This window comes from Myotis yumanensis, unplaced genomic scaffold, assembly GCF_028538775.1.
Source record: "Myotis yumanensis isolate MYYU_CA2020_CCGP unplaced genomic scaffold, mMyoYum1.0.hap1 SCAF_19, whole genome shotgun sequence".
Taxonomy (NCBI): domain Eukaryota; kingdom Metazoa; phylum Chordata; class Mammalia; order Chiroptera; family Vespertilionidae; genus Myotis; species Myotis yumanensis.
Genome location: NW_027223770.1, coordinates 837,029 through 861,006, shown reverse-complemented (window position 1 = coordinate 861,006; position 23,978 = coordinate 837,029). Strand labels below are relative to the sequence as shown.

Here is a 23,978-nt window from a genome sequence, read left to right as displayed (position 1 = left end):
TCCTGAGCCTCAGTCTCCTTATCTGGGAAATAGGTTTATCCCCTGCAAGGCTGTTCACCAGAGCCGCGGTGCTCTGTGCCAAGGCACCGCGCATGTTGAGTACACACAGATGTGCAAGAGGCGCCGTTTCCCTGCGCCCGGCACCTCTCCTCCCTGCAGCGTCACCGTGGACGGGACTGGGAGAATCTCAGAGGCGCTGGCATCCCTCCCACCCAGGGAGGCAAGCACGATGATCATTCCTCAAACCGTCTCTCCCTCCATCGTCACAGGAAAGGACACGTGTGAGGGGCAGGGACGGGGCTGGTGATGGGGGGAGCCCCTGTCCACGCAACCCTCAGAGCAGCCATCGCACTCACCGAGGCTGAGCAGGTGGAGAGCAGCATCCCAACCACCAGGCTGGTGGAAGAAAAGTGGGGGTACCCTTAAGAGGTCACCATCACCCACTGTCTAATCCAATCAGGAGTGTGCATCCAGCGCTGGCCGACGGTCAGAATGCCTCCTCCCTAACGGCGCTCACAGCAGGCCCCTCCGAGGGGGGGAGGCATTCTGTGTAGAGGCTGCTGCTGACCAGCATCTTCTACCAGGCGTGTCCGGCTCGGCGTGGTCAGTGGCCACCTGCATTAATCATCTATCCGGCTGGTGGGTAAGAACATGTAGATTCTTGGAATGCTCCCCATTTTACTAACTCAGAATCGTGGGGCCTGGGAGTGTGCATTTAAGGGCAAACACCCCTGATCATGCTTGTGTACCCCCATGCCTAGCAGCCCCACCTGCACCAACAGTGTGTGCTGCTGGCGGCTGGAGGTGAGTCTGAAAGGCTGACTCCGTGGCCAGAGCCTGAGAACTGCCCTTCTGAGCAGCAGCTGCTGGTGAAGAGGTACTTTGAGCTGCGGTTAGAGGGCAGGGTGGGACCAGGGCCATTGTCGATGCTGGATGGAAGGGGAACTGGAGGGGCTCTTCCCAGGAGACCAGCGGGAAGCAGGTGGGAGCCAGAGGAGCTTCCCCGTGGAGGTGGGTCCCACAGGTTGGGGGGCTGGGGTGGGGCTTGGCGAAGGCGCTGTCCTCCTAAGATCGCTCTCCACCATGACTAGCTTCACACGCTCATTTCCTGATCATTCTGTTTGTTCCTCTAACACTAACCACTGCCGACTTTATGTTACACTTGCATTTGTTTGTGTATTGTCTGTGCCTAGAATAATGTCCATAAAAGCAGACATTTTGCCATTTTCTGACCTGGGCCTAGAAGGGAGCCAACACGCAGGAGGCCTGTGCTCAGCAGGAACTTACTGAAGGAACGACTGTTTGCTTCACACCCTCCAGCACAGAGCTCAGGGAAAGTCAGCAGCGATTTCCCAGCAGCCGAGGCCCCATGTTCAGGGAGTGCCCTGAGGGCACCACAGGAGGTTAATGGCCCCTTTGTCATCTCAGCCCTCCAGACTGTGCTCTCTCTCAGGGCAGGGACGGGCCTTCCCACCTTCGCTCCCACAGGATCCATAAACGATGTCAGGAAATGAAGGGGCGCCTTGTGAGACTCAGCCTGGTGTCAGGCCGCCTATCACCCGGCCGTCTGGGACGCCAGGAGAGGCAGCAGCTGTGGTTGCTTAACGCTCACACAGCCTGCCCAGAGCGGCGAGGAGTTCCCACGGCCCAGGACTTGGCTCTTCGCTCCGCCTGGGGCCTCTCCTTTTGTGTTTTGTGATCTGAGAAGGTGGCCTGGCCTCATGGCCTAGGGTACTCAGTGTCCTCCTGGAAGGAGCTGGATCTGCGGGCCTCCAGACCTGGGCGCAGAGGGGCCGGCGTGAACGTGATGGGCCCAGCGCTGGCCCGGGCACCCTCGGGATCACCGTGGGGCCTGACGCATTGCTCCCTCGCCCTGTCCTCAGGCACCGCATCAGTCTCCTGGTGGGTAGAGTCTAAAAATCTACCTTTTCACCAAACTACCAAGGTGACTTTACTGCATGATTGACTATAATGGTTAAGAACCTGGGCTTCAGCGTTAGAGGTTTTTGGGTTCAAAACTAGTTGTCCTTTCTAATTGTTCAAGGCCAAGTCTGTCAGCATTCTCTGTTTCCACCCTTATAAAGTAGGGGCTCATACAGAGAGCCAGCCTTTTGGGGTCCATGAGAAAACACATATGACACATTTATATGACCAATGGTAAGACCTCGGTAAACAAAACCTGCTATGACGATGATGAAGAAGAAGAAGATGATGATGATGATTATGACGATGACGAAGGTGACGAATCTCAGCCTCCCTGGGAGGCGCCCGGCAGTGCTGGGTTCCCTGTTAGCTGCCCAGACAGCCAGGAAGCCGTTGCTGTGCCTGCTTCCTGCTTGCTCAGTGCACTGCGACCTGTGCCTCAGGCTTCCTGAGGTTGGCGAAGGGCTAGTCTAAGAAAGGCAGCTGATGGTTAGGGTGACAGGAGGTTGGGAAACCCTCAGAGAGTCACTTGGAGTGGTTGTCAGGATCCCTGTTTCTTCCTATGCAGTAGAATTGGAGGAAAGGAGAAGGTGGATGAAGGAGAATAAAGAGAAGAGTCGGGAGCTGGAAGGAGCTACGAAGGACAAAGCACCCTAAGCTGATGGGAGAAGATGGGAAGCAGAGAGGACAGGAGGGGCATCATTGGCAGGTGTCGGGAGGGGAGCTGGGCTGGTCAGAAAGGAGCCGACAGGGGAGAACTGGCCGACCCTCCCAAAGCTAAACAAGGTCCTCTGTCCCCATGGGATTCCATCTGTGCCTCACTACCAAGCACCTGGGTCCTAACACAGTTCCAGGGAAAGGGCAAGATGCAGGATCCAGGGGGGAGAATAATCCAAGCTCGGACAAGGCTCAGACATTGCTACCTCCCATGACCCCACCACCACCTTCCCTTGCCCCACGACAAAGCATGATGCCTCCTTCTTGGTATCTCGCTGGGGCTGCGTCCCATGGCCCCACTGGCTGAACCTGAGGGCAGGCAGCAGGGAGCAGTGCAGCCAGGAGCCTGGCCTGAGGGGCAGCCTGTTGTTCTTGGGGATAATGGAGAGCAGGAGGCTGTCCTGTGTGCCAAGGAGAAACAGACTGGGGACAGCGAGAGGAACAATGAGGGTGTCTGCTGTGGGGCTTACCTGCCGAAAGCCATTCCTGGTGAACTGTAAGATTTTCAAGGCATAGTTGGACCTCTGGCCTTTGCTGTTGAATTCAATGTGTCCGGTGAGACCTTCCAATTCTACCTGTCCAGGAGAGAGTGAGTTACAGCACCACACAGGTCCCGGGCCACTCGGCCTCAGCCAGTGGCCACGCATGTGCTGCTTAAGGATGCCTGACAGCATGCCCCACAAAGGGGACAGAAGGCCATTCTCCTGTCCACCTCTCAGCCACAGGCTTTTGAAGCTACAAACGCGATGACTGGAACCAATTCAGAACCAGCTGAGGCTGGAGGGGAAGAAGGATGCCCCATCCCTAAGGACCTCACAGCTGCTGCCTAAACCAACGCAACACCAAGAGGCCAGCTGGAGTTCAGACCCCCCTGAACCCCTCCTGGCCCTCGGCTGTTCCTAGGGCAGCTTCCTCCCGACCCTGCCCACCCCCCCATCCCCAGTGCAAGTCAGGACAACCTGACTCAAATGCAAAATCCAAGCCGCTCCACCCAGATGTGATGTCTGCTTCCTGAGCTAGGGACCCACATCCACCCACATCCACCCATGGGAGGACATGTGGCTGAGAGAATCAGGGACCAGCACCGAGTCAGAAGTGCTGGCCTGAGGGGTCCCTGTCTACAGCAGCAGCGTCCCCCCACCTTGAGTGCACCTTTGCTGGGATCACCTGTGAGCCCAAGGCTCAGGTTCCAAGCCCAGACCCAGGAGGCCCTGAACTGTCTGAGGCTTCCAGGGCCATCGTCTTGTGAGCAGACTTGCCATGGATCGGGTGATTTTAGGGGTTACGGAACAAAGGTGACCCTCGATCCACAGCAGGGACTGCCTCAGGTCACTGTTTCCTCTGGGCTGAGATAACTGAGGAGGCCTGCAAGTGAAGGACTTGGAAGCGACTCTCCCCCTGGCCGGCTGGGAGTGGCCCCCGAGCCCCACCCCCTCACCATGCGCAGGTAGTTCATGAGGCTGGTGCCGTGCTGCCAGATCTGGGCTGAGCCACAGGACAGGGCCTTCACACCGATCTCCTGGCTCCGGTTCAGCTCCCGCACCGCGGTCACCACAGCATAGAGGGCATCGAACAGCAGGGCCGAGGAGAGCTGGGAAGGGCAGAGGGCAGTGGAGCAGGCGCCAGCCAGGAGGCATGTGGGTAGGTGGGGGGAGGAGCAGAGAGAGGAAGGGACAGGTGTAAAGGAAGGGAAAGGGAAAGGGGAGAAAAGAGAACCAGGAGGAAGAAAAGAGAAAAGCAAAATAGAGAGGAGATAAGGATGCTACCTCCTGTCCCGGGACCAGCTCCAGCTTCCCTCACAGCCCAGCTGCCCACCCAAGGCAGACAGAGCGGCAAAGGGCTCTGTGGGGTTGGGCCAACAAGCTCCGGGGCCCACATGATTTCCAGGAGATCCTTTCTCTCTGCTCCAGGGAAGCACCCACTGTTATTGCTCGCAGGAATCCCCCCAAGGCAATGGGGCTGCCTGTCTCAGGGAGAGGAAGGAGCCCAGTCACTACCCTCAGATATGCCCTCTCTACAAGACTCAGGTGATGGCGACTTCTTCTGGGAAGACCCCCAGATGCTGCTCATAGCTGTCCACACTATTTCAGCCCACTTTGTACTATTGATTTGATGGGTATGTATGACATACATGGCAAGTTGAGTAAGGCCCTATTTCTGTGGTAGATGATAGTGAAACAGGGGAGGGGCTCGGGGAGACAGGGCACATAGAGGTTAACATGAGACTGAGTCAGGGGGGCTCACAAAGGGCTGTGGGGGTCCACAGAAGATGGCGCCTCTGGTTGGGTGATCAAGGAAATGGTTCCTGGAGGAGGCAGTGATGGAACTGAGCACTAAAGGACTTTGGTAGAGAAAGTATTGAAGCTGAGAGTAGGTAGCAGCGAAGGCAGGGAGAAAGGCGTTCCAGAGATGGAACTGTGTGAGCAAAGACACAGAGGTGCAGCGCGCAGAGCACTGGAGGGGGCGCAGGCGAGGAGGAAGCCAGAAGCCAGAGGCGAGGCAGGGTCGTGCTGTGGAGCCCCAAGACCAGGGGGCAGAGGCCAGTGCAGTGTTGTCCATATCTGTAGCTCCCTGTTGCACTGCAAACAAACTCTCAGGGCAGGAACACACGGGCCTGATCTCTACAACCCATACAGCACACCCACCATGACCTGGCCGGTGGTTGGCCTCCAACATATTTATTGAATCAAATTAAATTTGGGTGAAACCTGCCCACGGGTTCAGCTTCAACACTACATCAAGTTAAGTTATGTCAGCGTCCCTCAGGGCGGGAAAGGCTGAGGGGTGTGGGTGGAGGTGGTAGACGCAGAAAAACAGAAGACACTTGTCCTTGGGGATGTGCCGTTCCAGGAGGTGATGGCACTGGGCTGCGCAGACAATAGAAACCGATGGAAGCAACTACGGGGCCAGCACTGAGCAGGGACCTGGGGGTGGGGGGTTGGGGGGGCAGGAGAGGCCTCTGGGAGGAGGGTGTCAGGTGCCCAAAGCCCAGAGGACCCTCCTTACTGCAGCCTTGCAGACGCAGCTCACCCTGCTGTTGCCACATCTTCCCACCAGGCCCCAGTGCTCCCCTCCCCACTCGGTCTGAACACGGTTTCCTTGGCGGATGCTCTCTTATTAGCCAGCGACCCGGGGCTGGAGTTGGTGTGTGCCTGCTCCTGGTCTTTTCGGAATTTCAAACTTCAGGGTCCTCAAGATTCTCTGAGTGCTTCGAGTGAGAACAACTTCAGCTGGGGATGCTGGGGCAGAGAGCAGAGGGAGGGACATCCTCAAGGCACCTGTCTCCTCTCCGTCTGCATATTGCCTTCAACAAGGTGACTGGTGACCTGTGACATGTCCCCAGGACACTCTGGCTCCCCAGGTACTCTCCGCAGCTCAGCCTGATTTGATGTGAACAGGACAGTCCTAAGCCCAGACGTCTCCTCTTCTAGTCCAGCCTCCTCAGGGTCCTTCAGACGTCACAGACAGTCCTTGCTCGCAGGCTCAGCAATCTGCCCGGGACCCTCGCCCAGGTCTTCACTGGCTTCTCTGGGCCTCGCCTCCACCCTGTGCTCCTAAGCTCCCCTCCCCGAGTCGCCAGCTCCCTCCTCACCCAGCCTGTGAGAGCCTGCACTCCCAGCTCAGCGGGTCCCATTGCAGTGGATCTCCATCCCCAACTCTCTGTTTGCTCTCCTGATTGCTTTCTGCCTCTGGTTTCATTTACTAATTTCGTTCTGGAAAGTTTGGGAGTGCAGTTCTGGTTCAAAACCATCCTCTCCTGTCTCCACACCTGGCCTCCTCGCTGCCATCTGGGCCCTCTGTCCTCCCATCGCCCCCTGGCATGACCCTCATCTCTCTGTGGCCTCCCTTCCCATGTGTGGGTGCCTGCCTCTGGGTCGTGTCTCTCCTCCTCCTAAGTAATCAATCCCCCAAATGCCTCAGTCTTCATTTAAAATCCTGTCCTCTTTCTTGGCACCAAAATGTTGCTTGGCAAGAAATCCTCAAGTTTCCTATTTTTATATTTTCATTGGTTCTTCATTGTTATGTTCTCTTGAGCTGTTTATAAATTGTTTAGGGGAAAGGTTATGAATTAAGATGAGTCTATCTGACTCAGAAAGTTGTGGCTCAGTTTCTCCCCATCCCTGAAATAGAACAGAAAGTATCTCCTGCACACGGCCATCTCCACAGGTGGCCCAAGGCCCTCTTGGACGCCATTTGTCACTGAGCCTTCGCAGCTTGAACTTCACCCCCAATACGATACCAGGGCAGAAATTAAAATCTCACAGAATAGTTCTTACAGCCTGGGTTTTATTCAGTGAAATAAACACTTACAAACATCTGTTTTAGCATAAATTCTAATTACTTATCTAACCGCATGTAATTTCAGTGTTTTTCTAAGCTCTCATTCTGGGCAGCATGATCAATGGGGATGGCATAACCCAGTGCATGTTATTGCCACCCATGACACTCTTTCCTCTCATCGGCTCAGGTGAGAAGCACAGGGGTGCAGCTTGCTGTCGGGCCCCTGGGGGTGCAGTTCACTGTCTGTAGGGACACTGGGGGTACAGCTCGCTGTCTGTCAGACCCCTGTGGTGCAGCTCGCTGTCTGTCGGGCCCCTGGGGGTGCAACTTGCTGTCTATCAGGCTCCTGGGGTGCAGCTTGCTGTCGGGCCCCTGGGGGTGCAGTTCACTGTCTGTTGGGCCCCTGGGGGTGCAACTTGCTATCTATCGGGCTCCTGGGGTGCAGCCTGGGGGACTTTCTCTGCTGCTGCTCCTCAGTCGGCCACTCCCTCTTCTGGCCCTTCGAGCTGCCAGCAAACTCCCCACAGGGAGCACTGCCAGGGGACATGTCAGGTGAGGAAGGCAGAGAGGCTCACACAAGTCAGGAGGAAAGAAATAGGAGAGAAGAAGGAACAGAAAGAGAAAGAAAGGCGGTTACAGGACAGAGGGAGGTGGAAAGGACAGCATGAGGAAAGGAGGGAGAAGAGAGGGATGGGAACTGAGATGGAGAGAGACAGGGAGAGGGCAGAGGGCCACGGAGGCGAGGAGAGAGGGGAGGAGAGTTGGTCCCTTGAGCTGGGGGCCCTGGCTGTTTGAGTAGCTGATGGGAGACAAGGTGGGACTATGCTCCCAGCTCCCAGCCAGTGGCAGAGCAGAGCGGGTGGTGCTGGGACCTCAGCCCTGGAGGGGATGGAGGAGGCTGCTTTCTAAATGTTGTTGCTAAGTGAGACACCTGGCTTGGAGGGGGGCGGGGGGGCGCAAGGGGGAGATGTGTGCTGGCACCTGTGGGCTCCTTCCACATTCTTTGATGTGAGTTACTGTAAACCCTTCCTTCCTCCGGAGGCCACAGAGCCCTAGCTGACTGAGAGGCAATGCATGACCCCTAGCTGACCCCTAGCTGACGCTGAGAGGCACCAGCTACGTAAATCCTTGTTGTGAGATTAGGGGCTGGTGTTTAAATAGCATTTCTGTTGCGAAACCTTCCTGATACAGTTAGTAATGCCTACCCCGTGGCTGACACACAGGAGGTTGTCAGCTCATTCGATGCCGTTTATCTTCCTGATGATCCTCGGAGATGGCCAGGCACAATCAGCTCAAAATTAGAGATCAAACATCCGAGGTCAACGGCTTGCACACCCTGAGCTCAGTGGCCGGTCCTGCTGGCTCCAAGCCCAGCACCACGACTCAGCCAGAGCACAGCCGGGAAGGCACTGCCTGCATCGGGCCTCGAGGGCTCTGCTCTCCGTCTGTGGTCCACGTGGCACCACGGAAGGGCTGTGACCCTCCGGAGGAAGTTGGAAAGGGGAGCAGGGACCTTGTGCTGCCCTCAGCAGGTGCCCGGTGAGGGTTGGTCCGCGATGGAGGGAGGCAGTGATTTTGTTTCCTCTCCTAAGATGGTGCTCTGAGCCATTCAAGTCCGCCGGCACCTCACTAGAATGCTGGGGTGGTGGCGGCAGGAACGGAGGGAAGGCCAGGACGGGCTTGTATCCCTGCAGGAGGACGCACCTGGCTCATCATGACACTGGGCTCGAGGGCATCCCTCACTGCCCCCCAAGCCCTACCGGGGCGAGGACCTCCTTCCAAATCCTTCCTGTGGATTCTCACCTTTCAGGTCAAAACACCGCATTCAGTGCAGCGAGGTGTTCCCTGGACTCGGCTCTACGCCCCTCCCCATCGTTCTTCCCATCAACGCTCCCTGCTCTGCAGGTGCCCCCTCCTTCCTAAGGCTTACCCCGCCACATAATGCAACCTGCAGCGCTGGGTGGAAGGTCATTTTATCCTTCGGCCCACCCACTACGAGGTCACCATCCTGGCCAACTACCAATTAGGTGCCCATGTGCACCGTCCAGCATCGTCCTTGCCTCTGGACATGTCTTCTCAAAGCCAGGGTCACTCCTACTTTAAAGCCCAGAAGAGGATGCCACACAGGAAGGTACCCAGTTCCTACACCTTATTGTTTCCCATTTCTCCACGTCGTTAACTCATTATCCCACCTGCCTCACTCACTCGCTCAGTCGTTCATTTGACAGACGCCCACTAGCTGCTTTCATCTGGCCGGCCAGTCTACAGTGCAGTGTGCACAGGAGGGGCGGTCCTGGAGAAAGGCCAAAGGCAGTGGTCAAAACTGTGACCTGTGAACGCCCCTGGCCTGGGCTCTGAGCCTACCTCCTCTGCTCCTGAGCTGTGGCCTGGCTGCTTTCTTAACCTTCTGGCCTCAGTACCATCATCTTAAAGCAGAGACTCTGGCAGCAGCTCCCTCAGAAAGTTGTCTGATCATCACAGAAGCTGCCTGATGGGGCTTAACCAAAACCTAGCGAGGATAGGACCTAGGAAGCCACCCCTGCCCGTCTCGTAAGAACCTGCCTTTTGCAAATGGACACAAGCAAACCCACACCCCGTCCTACATGAAAGGACGTAACACCCAATGGGGAACGGCAGGGACACCTTTGCTTCCACTCACACAGGAGGGAACGGAAGTGTGAGGAGAACATGGTGAGGGCCCCGTGCAATCCTCTGGGTGAGCACCTCCTCGGGGCTGTGGTCCAGGTGTGCGAGGAGCACTGGACCTAGAGTCAGACCCTCAGAATCTAGTTTTACGTGCAAAAGGCCTGGCGTCTGCCCTTGAATGAGACCCCCACACCGCCCATTCCCATGTGGCCTGCGTTCTACCATCTGAAAAGTGAGGAACAGGCAAGCTAAGGGATTTCCAATAGCAATGTCCTTGGGTTCTAAACACGGGCAGTTCTCAGCAACAGTGCTGTCAGGAGTGTGGCCCAGGAGGCTCCCTGCACTCTGTCCCCACATCTCCCCCCAGCGTGCTGGTGACATGCACAGCATGGATGTGCTGTTTCCTGGAACCCCCTCCTATCTGGGCCTGGAGAAGGCGGGCCCCTGGAGGCTTGTGTCCTGGCTGCCCACAGAGGGAGGCCCCAGCACCGGGAGGGCTCGGGTGGCACTCACCGCGGGCCCGCGGAAGGGTACGTGGTCACAGTTCTCCTGCCAGGACTGGTTGAGGCTCTGTGCAAACTCTCGGAAGAAAGTGTGGGATTGGTTAAAAATGGAAAATCCCAGGATGTTGACACGGTCATCCACGAGGCTGTCCACGCTCTGGAGCGAGAACTCCTGGAAAAACCCACAGTCAGGAGAGAGCAGAGTTAGGAAGGGGAGACATGGGAGGGACTTGCTGGCACCACTCACTGCCCGCTAGTCAGATGCACACTCAGGCCAGTCCTCTGCTGGGCAGGGAGGCCCCAGCGAGGGCTGAGCTAGTCTTCTGAGAGCAGGTGCTGGGAGAAGAGGAAATGAACAGCAGAGTCCCTAAGAGCGTGTGTAGGGTTCGGGGAGGAGAGGAAGAACACTCATGTGCCTGATGGAGGCAGCAGTGTCACCCGAGGTGTCCACCTAGCTGTCGGGAACGTTGTGTAGGCATTTGCTGGGCAAAAAATGGGAATGGGCAACGGCCACTCAGGCAGAAGGCCCGAGGCCACAAAGGCTCGGCGGGGAGGAAGCGTGCAGCTCTTCCACTCGCTTCCCACAGTGCCCAGGGATAGCAGCATCACTTCTCAGAGTGTGGTCCGCAGAACCTGCCACCAGGTTCACTGGCAAATTTAACAAGGGTGATGCCTCTGGTGCCTACCTAGTGCCCCTGAAGCGGGGCTCTGGGGCGTGCCACTTTCAGCAGGTCCGCAGGCGTTATGCACTCTGAAATTTGGGATTTACTGGGTTAGCACATAGGGTACACAGGGTGGGGAGTGGTGAGAAATGAGCTGGACAGATTGGCGGGGCCGAGCCTGGGCAGTGCCAGTCGAGGAGCTGGTGCTCTGTCCTGTAAGCGATGGGACCAGAGGGGGCGGTCGCAGAGAAGGGACAAGGATCAAATTTGCTTTCTTCAAACCTGCAGGCTGAGGACAGGGCTCCTTTATTATGTCATTTTCATTCATTACAACACTTGGGTGCCTACTGTGCACCAGGCGCAGGCGCAGGCGCAGGTCCGTCCAGAGGAGCGTGCAGGCTCTGGAGTCAGCGCCCGAGGAAGTGCCTGCAGCAGCCATGCTGGGCAGGTGGGGCTGTCCTTCAGCGCAGGCAGCCAGGGAGCTCCCCTCTGGGGCAGTGACATTCAGAAGCTCAAGGGGATTCTCCCAGAACCCATGTCACCTGGTCAGCTGGCCCCAGCCAGGTCTCATCTCAGTAAACTAAAACCCCAAGCCTGGGTCCCATGGAAGCCAGTCCGTGAGAACAGCCCTCCTCAGTGGGCTGAGCTTGGAGCCCTGGGCCCCTCTGTTCACTGGGCGCCCCGGGCCCCTGGGCCCCTCCAGGAGGCCAGGTGGCAGGGTGTGGATGATTCAGCTCTCTGATCTCGCTCTGAGAACAGCGCCTTCATATGTGGTTCACTTTCGTGCAGGAAGTCCTTTTCATCACATGCTCATTTTGAGCGCCTCACACAGAGCCCGCAGCCAGCAGGCGCATGGCGGGTACAGACTCCGACAACCCATTGCCACGCAGCCCGATGGGCAGATGCGGTATCTGGAGAGGACTCCCTGGCTGCTTCCTCCAGGACAGCGCTGCTCTCCTCGGTGGTCTCTCCCTGATACTGAGCTCCCCCAGGCCCCTGCGCATCTCTGCACCCTCCCTTGGGTCTGTGCCAGCCAATGCCGGGACCAGGTTGCAAGGAGCTCCCTGTGCAGAGCCCAGCCACTCCATGCAGCTTGCAGATTGAAGATCCCGTTGGGAGATGCTGTAAAGGTCCCTATGGAGACACCAGCCCCTGACACTCTGAGTTGCTCGCTGATTCATTGTGTTTTGGGTCCCACCACATTCCTGTTAGGGGAACGGAACGTGCCAGAGAACAGACTGACTCCTAAGCTGATATTCTGTCCTAACACGGCAGCTGCCCACGTGCTGGGGCTATCTCCAGCGTGAGGCAGATGGCTAATGAGAAGGATGCATCTCAAGGGAGGGTGGCTGGGGCACCAGGCAGGCGGCTGCCGGCACCCAGGGCCCTCACTGATATGGCTGGGTGGGGACCAGAGAGGTGTCCCCTCTCCCTTGTCTCCTGTCCTGTGGGTAGCTGGCACCTCTCCTCCATCCTCTCCCCACATGCATGGCCTGACGGGTCTCAAAAGCCCACAGACTCACTGTGGAAACTGGGAGCATACAGTAGGTAAGGGCTCTGTGCTCAGATCCAGATTCCTCACCACAGTGATGTATGGCCTTAGGGAAGGCCTTTAACTCTCTAGGCTTCAGGCCCCTGCTTTGTAAAGTGGGAACAATAAAGACAGCAACCTCAGAGGCTGTTTCAAGGAACATATAAGATGCACGCACAGGCTTAGCATCATATCTGCACATGGGAAGTGCTCAACATGTGATAGTCACTGAAATGCTCTACGAGACCTTGGGAGTGCCACCTTGGAGATCTGAGTTAGGAAGGTGTTTCCTGCCCTGGCCAGTTTGGCTCAGTGGATAGAGCGTCGGCCTGGGGACTGAAAGTCCTAGGTTCAACTCTGGGCAAGAGCACATGACTGGGTTGCAGGATTGATCCCTAATAGGGGGTGTGCAGGAGGCAGACGATCAATAATTCTCTCTCATCATTGATGTTTCTATCTCTCTCTCTCTCCCTTCCTCTCTGAAATCAATAAAAATATATATTTTTTAAAAAGGAAGGTGTTTCCTTCGAATGTATGTTTAGTAAGAATGAATGTTAACTGCACACTCCTAGGACAGCCCTTTTAGAAGTCAGCCAGTCTGTCTTCTGAACTTCTCATTCCTACTTTCTTATCCCTCACAATTATATTCTTTTTTTTTCAAAGTCCCCTTAAGATGAAAAGATCCAGAATCTTCCTTGATAACTCATTCCGTTTATAATAACTCACGGGAGAGCTTGTAAAAAAACCAAAGAGGCAGCAGTGTGTTTCTTATCACAGTGTCCCAGGGCACGCTGGCAGTCTCCTCCCTAAGCCCCCTCATTTATGAAATGCTTCTTATGACTAAGCTTAGCCTCTCTGGATGAAACTGAACACTGGTTCCTAAACAAATATGGGAAACAGCTGCCAGTTTCTGCACGATAACACCTTCTAAGCCAGTGCTTCCCAAAGTGTGTTCCCCAGGGAATTAGCTTTTCCAGGAGCCATTAATAAAAATTTCATAAAATGAAAGTTTCCTGTTCAAATAAAATTAGAAAGCATTGGATGAGATATCTGCCTCTTTAAGATTCACATTTATCCACATGTAGTGCCTTACAGATGTGCAACATGGAGCCGCAGCTGGGTTCTGGTTCACCCTGCCCTTCCAGCACACTGCCCTTCCAGCCCACTGCCCTTCCAGCACACTGCCCTTCCAGCCCACTGCCCTTCCAGCACACTGCCCTTCCAGCACACTGCCCTTCCAGCACACTGCCCTTCCAGCTCACTGCTCTTCCAGCACACTGCTCTTCCCAGCACACTGCCCTTCCAGCACACTGCCCTTCCAGCTCACTGCTCTTACCAGCCCACTGCCCTTCCAGCACACTGCCCTTCCCAGCACACTGCCCTTCCCAGCACACTGCCTTTTCCAGCACACTGCACTTCCAGCACACTGCCCTTTGCAGCACACTGCCCTTCCAGCACACTGCCCTTCCAGCCCACTGCCCTTCCAGCACACTGCTCTTCCCAGCCCACTGCCCTTTCCAGCACACTGCACTTCCAGCACACTGCCCTTCCAGCACACTGCCCTTCCAGCACACTGCCCTTCCAGCCCACTGCCCTTCCAGCACACTGCCCTTCCAGAACACTGCTCTTCCCAGCACACTGCCCTTCCAGCACACTGCCCTTCCCAGCACACTGCCCTTCCCAGCACACTGCCCTTCCAGTACACTGCCCTTTGCAGCACACTGCACTTTAGCACACTGGCCATGGAGCCTCCCACAAGCCATGGCTGCCTCTCAGTTTCTTCTTGTAGACACACAATGGGAAATGCTGCTCCAAACACAGTGAAACATGCATTATACACCCAAGTTCAGATGATGGAGAGGGATTTTTCATAAAATTAACACATTCCAGAACTGCAGGGGATTAGAGTCCCGGTTCCTGCCCACCACCAACTCTAGCTCAGAACGCACAGCTCCCTCGCTTTTTCAGGCCCAGCTCCCCAGCCTCAAGGACTGGCTGCCACCCCTTAACTAAATGTCAGACAGGGCTGGGAGCCCTGGGCTGAAGCAGGTGCTCATGGATCTTGATTCTCTCCTTATAAATATGCTGGGAAGAGAAATCCTAAGGTTCCCTCCCAAGGATCTGGATGCCATAGTGGCAGCACCAGAGAGGCAGCAGAGGGTGAGGAACAGAGAAATGGCCACCTGACGAGGCCGGGGAGGGCAGGTGGGGGGCTGAGCAGCGGTGAGACCCAGGCCTTCCAAGCCTGCCTGGCATCGGGGCAGCCTGTGTTCCCACAGCCATCTGCTCCCAGGAAGAGGAAGGCAGAACACTTCGACCCCGCAGCCGTGACTGTCTCTGTCCTGTGCCTCTGCGACTAAATAACTAGTTATTAACTGTGAACAGAAGCTCAGGTCAAGCTGACATGAGACATGGTGGACACTGTGCTCTCCTCACCAAGGCTCTGCACCCCCATCAGGATCAGCCTCCTTCCCAGCCACGGGGTGCGAAACCTCTCTGTCCAGGTCCTAGCTCATTAGCCTCAGGCATGTAGTAACCCAGTGCACCGCCCCATCTCACCAGTGGTGCAGCAGGCTGTTGAGGAAGGTGAGTGGAGCTGTCAATCAGCAGTCTCGGCCTGCCCCATCTCTGTAGCAGGACCAAGGATGGGCTCCCGCAGCTGGCAGCTCACTGTCCAACATGCTCAAGGTCACTCAGGAGGTGTGACCAGGGAAGGACCAGGATTCAGGGCACTGGGCTCTCAGATGACTCCCACAGCAGGAGGGAAATGCATATAATAGGAGATTTTTGAGGTCTTGACCATTTTTGCCCCATTCATTTCATAAATCCACAAGCATTCCCTCTAGGACACTCATCGCGTGTTCGGCACGAGAAACAACGCTGAGCAGGCTTGTCCCTGCTCACAAGGTGCTCATTCTCAGAGGCCAGCAGGAGGCACGTTCCCCAAAATGGTCAGTACAAGAGCCAGGAAGGCAGGCAGAGGTGGTCCCTTCTGCCAGGATTTCTGTTGCTTTTCCTAAGCTGAGGGCTGATTGCAAAGCTGAGGTCTGAGAGATGCTGTCATCAGTCACTGCCATCTTGGCACACATCAGGCTCTGAGGAGGTGGGCTGGACCTGGGTCACAGGACAGGACTTCTGAGCAAGGGCAAGGGAGAGTCAGGTAGCTGCCCTACTCAGGCGACCTGGACAGCAAAGGGCACTGGAAAGATAGGCAACCCAGGCAAGAACAAGGACACGCCATGAAGAGGAAAGTCACACGGGAAACAGGAAGACGGGAGACTGCATCCAGCCATTTATCACCTCTTCATCCAACCATGAAGAATAGCTTTTGAGTCTATGGAGCCTCTAGACTTTCCTCAGAGGAGGAAGGACTTGACCGGGCTGTCAGTGATGGGAGCAGCCGAGGCTAGACCTTCGGCCCTCCATGCCAACTCCTCTGCTGAAAACGCCGGTAACTTTGCAGGACAGATTGGTCTTCTGGGACCGGGACCTTCCTTAGTGGCCCTGGCTCCCCCTCTTCATCACACCCCGGCTCCACCAGGGCAGGCTCCGTGCTCTTCCTCATGCCCATGCCGGGCCTCTGCCTACACGTCACACTCCCATTCTCATTCCTAACCAGCTTTTGTAAGCTCCTCACCCAAGGATAATTTTTTCTATTGATTTCTAGAGGGAGTGAAAGGGAGGGAGGAGGGAGAGAGAGAGAGACACTGACATGAGAGAGACATGTCAATTGGTTGCCTCCGCATGTGTCCTTCTGAGGCTGGGGAAACTGCAACCAAGGTAAGTGCCCTTGACTAGGAATGGAACCCACTGATGCTCTAACCACTGAACAACCAGCCAGGGCTCTAACCAGCTTTTAATAAACGATTCAAAGAAAGCCATACCTGTAAACCTTTCTTTAAGCACCCCCCACCCCCAGCACCAAAGACCACCTCCTCTGGGCGTCAGCACCTCTCATTTGCAGACTGAGCGCTTTTTAAGCCACATCCCAATGTTGCTTGCATTCCTCAGCACACAGTAGGCATTTAATAAATGCTTGATGAATAAGTATAGTTCATTTTAACATTTGCTTAATCATGTCTGACTAATCATAATCCTATAACCTGGGCCAAGGACTTCCCACTGTCAGCCAAATGCAAATACAAAGACTAATTCTTCTGCCAATGTCTCTGGGATCTCCTTCCAAAGATCCCTGCTGCTCGTGCCTCCTAAGAACACCCCTCCTCTGACGGCCAAGGTCAGAGAGCACGTACAGGAGGCATAGCAGCAGGAGAGAGCACAGTTTTGGAGCAAAGTTTCTCTTTAAGGTGCTTCGGTATCCATGTGTGTCACTGTCAGATCTGCCACCACTCGAGGTCTGCATTCGGTGGGTGGTGCCTTGGGAGCTCAGACACATGGGGAACACTCACTCCGTTACTCTTTTCTAGCTGCACTAAAAACATATTTATTCACCAAAGTGTACTGTGCTATGCAGTGTGTTCCTCCTAAAAGGCTCAATAAAACTGAAATATGTGGATAGTCTTAGTAATTTTACAATAAACCACACTTCAGAATCAACTGCTCTAGCACTTAGAAAGTTGTCTAACTGATGGATTGTAGCTCTTGACCAGCTCTGTGAGTGCAGGTGTGTGTGTGTGTGTGTGTGTGTGTGTGTGTGTAAGAATGCATGTATGTGTAGGGATGTATGTATAAGAATGCATGTATGTGTAGGGGTGTGTGTGTAAGAATGCTTTATATGTAGGGATGTGTGTGTAGGAATGCATGTATGTGTAGGGATGTGTGTGTAGGAATGCATATATATAAATATATATATATATGTGGATGTATGTGTAAGAATGCATGTATGTGTAGGGATGTGTGTATAAATGCATGCATATGTAGGGGTATGTGTGTATGAATGCATGTATGTGTAGGGGTGTGGGGGTGCTTTTGGTAAATGACTACAAGATAATGAAGAGACTCAAGCACCCTGGGAACTATAGTTCCAACTGGGTAAGAAGCCAATTTTGAAATGTCCCTGATGGCTTCAGAGTTCCAGAAAGCCAAAGGCAGGCAGCAAACCAGAAAACTGAGGTCTAAGGATGGAAATATTCAACATGAAGTGGGCAAAAAGCGATGGAAGGTAAATAATGTTGACTAGCAGCTTACTGAGGTTTTTAAATTTTCCATGTTCTTTACAAAATGATGCTGTAAGAATTATTCCGTTTTACAAAAGGAAAAACAGACTCCAACAGGTTGAACAATGTGCCACATATACATCTGATACATGGCATGGCCCAGATTCAAAGTCAGGTCTTCTCTGATCTGAGGCTCTTGCTGCCTCCATTAAACCATGTTTCCATCCTCTGTTTCAACAGTCAGGAGGATAACACAACTTCATGTGCCAAGCCCTGGGATGGTAGACAGCATGAGGCAATTTCATACTGACCTTTAAAACCTGAAGGAGAGGTTTTGTTTCAAAGACCTTTGAGTTCTGGCTTCCCGAGTTAGGTGCAGATCCTGGCCGGAAAAGAGGCCATGGCCAAGGCCAACCTGAGCAGATTGTGGCCAGTGGAGCAAGCAGCCCAGGTGACAGACAGGCCACAGCACAAGGAGTCACACCATCCTTGGTCTCCTCTGCCTCTTCTTACCTCAGTGGTCATTCTTGGTGCCAGCCCTGGCCTCAGGTCTTGACATTGCCCTCACTCATTAGAACCCTTGGAAATGTGGCTCTTGAAACCTGAACTAACCCCCTTCATGGCCCTGCACACCCTTCATTCTACTCTGTCCAGCCAGCATGAAGGAAGGCGCTCCAAATTGAGTAGTTATTGTGTGGTCCTCCTGGCTGAGCTGCAGGTCTTCATGCTCATGGGCATAGAGGGGATGAGCTGAATTCCTGTTGGATGCAAGCAGGTGAGCTCTCTCACCTGGCCAGCCCTTCTAGCCCTCAGACTATAATGTTGTGAACTGCTCCATTCATCCACTCAGCATATACTTACTGAGCACCCACTATGTGCCAGTAGGCCACTCAGGTTATAGTGATGGAGCTCAAAGTCTGGCAGAGGAGTCAGCTATGGAAGGAGTTCCCACTTGAGATGATGCCAGTGAGTTCAACTGGGGTGTCAGGGGAGACCTTATTGAAGATGTGACATCAAAGCAAGGCCTGAAGAGGAGTGGAGTTGGCTTGCCAGAAGAAGGGGCAGGAGAGACGGGTAGGAGCACATCACTTCTTCCTCCGGAGTCAGTTCCTTCCCTCTCTGTCTGCCCCCAGTCCCCTCTCTGTAATAATTTTAGCAATTTCAATTACTTATGACTCATCTCTCTGATAAAGCTTTAGAAAAATAAACATAGGATCCATCTGCTTAATAATAACATAGACTCAGAGGATAATACTTTCCTGCATATATTCATTCTGCCCAAATAAAACAGAGATGGTGCATGGGACCATCTTTCTGCAGGATGCCCCGGCTGGCTGTATGGGGGAACCCCAGCTGCTGTTAGCTAACTCACAGCTGCTTCCTCAGGCCATGCGGGCCTCTGATCAAGGGATTGTTCCTCCTTGGAGTGCCAGCTGAGGGTGTTATGACTTGAAATGCTCCCAACAGTGTGTAGGATGGAACAAGTCCAGTACTGGAAAGACCCTCAGAGATCACCTCGTTCTGCCTCATAATGTTAAGGTAAAGAAACGGAGTCCTGTGAAGAGACTGGGCTTGCCTGGAGTGGACACTGTCAAGTGAGGGGGGAAGAGCTGCTTCGGATCCATGATCGGGCTCCACTACCTCGAGCAAGACAGCACACTGGCTGAGCCACAGCTCGCTCATCCTTGAGATGAGGGTGAAGCAGTGCTCTCTGCTGGGGCTACTGTGAGGTATAGTGGAGAAGCACTCGTTACAGAGCTTTCCATGTAGAAGGTATTCGTTTGATGAATGTCATCCCTATGACTGTGTCGCCCAGCTAGTCAGTGGCAGGGCTGCAACTAGAAGCCATGCTGCTTCATGGCCCGCCCTCACTCCGGTGAGACGTCCTAATGTGTAACCCTTCCCACGCCATCCCACACCAGCGCTGGGCCCTTCTCTCTAGGTTCCCCAAGGAAACTCTGAGGTGCCTGCTTCCTATATGGCACAAGTGGCAGCCTGCCCTCTGGCATGGTAGTGGTGCCAAGAGCTCAAGGCTCTGGCCCCGCCTGGCACATGGTAATAACACGGTGGTCATGGTGTTCATGCAATGCTGACAGCAGCCCCGGTGGCCCGCAGGCCACACAGCCTCATGCTTTTGGTGCCCAATTAATTCTTGCATTTCATTGACATATCATGACTTTTGACCCATGGCCCTTACCTCTCCTCACGTCGCCCTGCCCGGGTGGCATTGCCCTCCTTCGGCCCAGGCCCCTCTGCTCTCTGGCAGGGACTGGGTGACTGTACTTTCCTCATGGGCAGTGATGTGCCTCTTTCTGGGGTCGTTAGGAGCTGGGCAACCCTTTTAGGTTTATGAGCTCAGATCACCCTCTGCCTCTGCCTCTGATCTGAAAGGCAGCTCTGCCGTCTCAGTGGCTGACTCGGCTTTGCCCGGAGGCCGGACTCTTCTGTCGTTTTCCATCGTCTTACAGACAACAGTTTCTGAGCCAAACCCAGAGGCCAACTGGACAGACTCCTTCCAGATTAACAAGCAGAACAAGCACAGCGAACCTGTACCCGCCCCGTGCAGGCCCCTGGAGATGCCACAGGACCACGGGCCACCCATTGCACATAGTGGCCAGAGCGGCCCTGTGAGCTGTGAGGGAGCCAATACCTTTGTGAGAAACTGCTAATCTCCATGTTTAGGACCCGTTTCCCTCTAAACAGACATGTCAGAGCGTAGAATGCTCATTGCTCTTCCACATGCATGAAAGAGTATCTGATGATTAATAACTTCATGTGGCAGATATTGCCAGAAATCACCACACACCTTTCCTCTCCCACCTGGGCAGACAGCAGGTGAAATTTCCGTCTCCCTTATAGGTGGTTGCGGGCACACGACTGAGTTCCAGCCCGTGGAAGTGGGAGGAGAAATACCACTGCCCCTTCAGGCCTGGCCCACACGTCCTCCTGCGCCTGACCTCCCATGTCCCCATCCCTGGCTTCTAGGGACACATTTATACGTGGGAGGAACCTGGGCCCTGAACACCCTGTGGAAGGCTGCCCGCTGACCAGGACTCTCTTTTGAAACTTCAACTGAGTCAGAAACATACTTCTACTGTGTGAAGCATGAGATTCGAGGGTTTATCTGTTACAGCTGTGGACATTACCTATCAGAAACCGTGCTATCAATAGCTAACTTTTTATTTTCTCAGATTTTAGCGATGGATGTCATTACCCACACTGTACCCGTGAGAACCCAGGACCCTCGGAGCTTTGGGCGCACGATGAGCGAGTGCCCGACTGGGGACTTCACCAGGTCTGCCCACCTGAATGGCTGGGTTCTCATACACCAGCTTTTTTCTCTCAGCATAAAGCTTCTTAATCAGGTCTCAACTTTAGCCATGTGGTCTTGCTTCTTTCCATTTGCAAAGTCCAAATAGTAATAAACACATCTGAACTCTTCAGACACACTAAGATGACTATTATCATAAAAACAAATAATGACAAATATTGGTGAGGACATGGAGGGACTCACACCCTCATAAACTACTGGTGTGAACAGAAAATGGTGCTGCTGGAAAACAGTTTGGCCATTCCTCCAAAATTAAGCATAGAATTCCCGTCTGAGCCTGCATGTCCACTTCCAGGAATCTGCCCACACGAGCTGAAAGCCGGGGCTCAGACAGATTCCTGACCTTGTTCACGCAGCCAAAGCGAGAGGCACCTCAGCTGCTGAGTGGCCTAGTGATGACGGAGCTGATGTTCATTAATGCCTTCCACAGCCAGGCTCTGCACTCGTTTTTCTCAGTCACTTTCTCATTTAACCCTCACAGCAGCTCTAGCAGAAGGTACTGCTTTATCCCCACTTAGACCCTCAGTGGCCTCATCTGTAAGCAAACACTCATGCTACCCACCTCATTAGTGGCATCCATACAGCGGCTAGCTTACAATATGAGTGTAATATGCTTAATATTTCACAGCCCCTTCCCTCACTAAAGGCCACTGTGAAGCAGCTGCTGTGTGGAGAGGATCTCCTGAGGATCTCAGGTGAGTCGCTGAGGCTCAGAGAGGTTAAGTAAATTGCACAGGGTCACACAGCAGATATCTACCTAATGCCAGGGCCTGGGTCTTTCCAACTCACTGTGATGGCCCTGACATAGCTAATCTGAGTGCCTGCTGCATCCTGTGGCAAAATTTAGGGAGATGGGACATGATGGGTCCCTGAGAAATTCAGAGAAGGAATAAATAAGAATTAAAGCTCAATGGCATCTGTATTTGGCAGGAAGGGACTAAAGAAGTACAGAAGATAACTCACTATCCTCTTTAAATATATATATATATATATATATTTTTTTTTTTTTCCAGAGAGGAAGGGAGAGGGAGAGAGAGATGGAAACATCAATGATGAGAGAGAATCATTGATTGGCTGCCTCCTGCATGCCCCCTACTGGGGATCGAGCCTGCAACCCAGGCATATGCTCTGACGGGGAATTGAACCACGATTTCCTGGTTCATAGGTTGATACTCAACTACTGAGCCACACTGGCCGGGTGCATTACCCTCTTTATGAAGCCTGGCCCACTCTACTCTGGCCCAAGACTCCCACTGCAACTGGGCAGAAAGAATGGCCTTCAAAATAATTTCTTTACTCCTAACAGAGGGTCTGTCCATTCCAGATAGCCCAGGCCTTGAGGGGCTTCCAGACTCTCACTGACATTTGCAATGGCACTGCCTCTGTTTCCTGGACTATTACACCACCACCACCACTGCTGCAGTTCCTGCTCCGCTTCCCCTCCCAGGCGCTCAGACGGTGTCACCCTTGTTAGCTCCAGGTCCAGAGAACTCGGACGCATGCTCCCAGAGCTCCCCTGGCCTGTGCCCACCCACGAGGAGAAATGCGCTTGGAAAGCGTGAAGTGTTGTAATGCAATCTCCCTCATCCTCACAGCGGTCCCAGGTTACACATGAGAGGACGGGGCTCAACTCATCAGTGTGACTCTCCAAGGCACCCAGTGAGCCCACAAAGGGGCGCTTGCTCGGTCTCCTGACTTCACAGGCCAGTGCTTTTCCACCAGAAAAACCACCCCAATCACCATCGTCATCACTTCTGAGAAGAGGGAGGGTGGCACACAGATTGGTGATGCTGTCTTCTTAAAACTCTCTAAGCCAAGCAACTCCAACTCCTTATTCTTGTTACTGTGCTGGGAACTCATACTCCAAATGCCTGGCCTCCCCCCCATGGGGTCACCCCCATGTCGCCATGCTTACCGCATCTTTCTCTGCTTCCTGGGGAGCGGCCCTGACCGCCTGGCACACACAGCAGCCCTGACCGCCTGGCACACACAGCAGCCCTGGTCGCCTGGCACACACAGCAGCCCTGGTCGCCTGGCACACGCAGCAGCCCTGACCGCCTGGCACACGCAGCAGCCCTGGCCTCCCTGGCACACGAAGCAGCCCTGGCCTCCCTGGCACACGCAGCAGCCCTGACCGCCTGGCACACGCAGCAGCCCTGACCGCCTGGCACACGCAGCAGCCCTGGCCTCCCTGGCACACGCAGCAGCCCTGGCCTCCCTGGCACACGAAGCAGCCCTGGCCTCCCTGGCACACGCAGCAGCCCTGACCGCCTGGCACACGCAGCAGCCCTGGTCGCCTGGCACACGCAGCAGCCCTGACCGCCTGGCACACGCAGCAGCCCTGGCCTCCCTGGCACACGCAGCAGCCCTGGCCGCCTGGCACACGCAGCAGCCCTGGCCTCCCTGGCACACGCAGCAGCCCTGGCCTCCCTGTCACACGCAGCAGCCCTGGCCTCCCTGGCCTCCCTGGCACACGCAGCAGCCCTGGCCACCTGGCACACGCAGCAGCCCTGGCCTCCGGCCCCCTCCTCTCTCCTCCCCAGTCTCCCCAAACAGGACACAACTGCATTTTACTCTCTCTTTCCTCTCCTACCCACTTTCAGGGCTTCCCCTCATGCCTCCTTACTTTAAGCAAAAGCTTTTGTCTTGCTCTGGGAATCATCTAATCCTTTCTCCCTTCCACATGCTCTAATGTACAGCCGTGTTAGATAGAAAAAATATACACATAAGCAGAGAAGGGCCTGGCGTTTGACATGCTGAGGGGCGGGGCCTGTGGGGGATTCTGGATCTGGACCTGATTCTGCTCGCCCCGACAGTGCTCTGTAGTTGCACGTGTGTTGTGTGAGGTCTTCACAAGGGGCTGGACTTCCAGGAAGCCAGTCCAGCAGGGGGCAGGAGTGTGGGGAGCTGGGGAGGGAACCCCGATTCGGGAAAGAGGCCCCCTGGATTCTTCAGGGGCTTTCAGCTCTGGGAGCAGAGGCCTGTGGAGGCGTCAGTGTGAAGAGGCCCACAGCCGCCTGCACTCAGCGCTGCTCATAGGACCCCAACAGCTGGACAAGAACAGGACTGCGCAGCCCGGCGTTTCCTGGGCAGGCACCACCCACGTCGCACAAGGCAATGCCCAGACCCCGTCCCTGCACCCTGGGGGACGTATCCTATCACATACGCTGACCAAGAAAGTTTAACTTTTATGTAACTTTTTCCTCCTTAAGATTTAAGAGTTAAAGCTGTGAGGTGAGATTCTGCTCACTAACATACTTGTATCCG

At 54.6% G+C, this 23,978-nt stretch overlaps 1 protein-coding gene across 5 annotated transcripts in view; it reads right to left on the bottom strand.

Annotated features, from left to right (window-relative positions):
• Positions 1–23,978, bottom strand: part of GRIK4 (glutamate ionotropic receptor kainate type subunit 4) — a 253,215-nt gene that overhangs the window by 68,692 nt on the left and 160,545 nt on the right. For 4 of the 5 annotated variants that reach the window (XM_070399383.1, XM_070399384.1, XM_070399387.1 and 1 more), the window contains 3 exons: positions 10,081–10,242; positions 4,079–4,231; positions 3,111–3,215 (listed from right to left, as the gene is read on the bottom strand). In XM_070399383.1, the coding sequence (XP_070255484.1) occupies positions 3,111–3,215; positions 4,079–4,231; positions 10,081–10,242 (420 nt within the window). The remainder of the gene's footprint in view (positions 1–3,110; positions 3,216–4,078; positions 4,232–10,080; positions 10,243–23,978) is intronic. The other variant, XM_070399386.1, reaches the window with a different exon arrangement.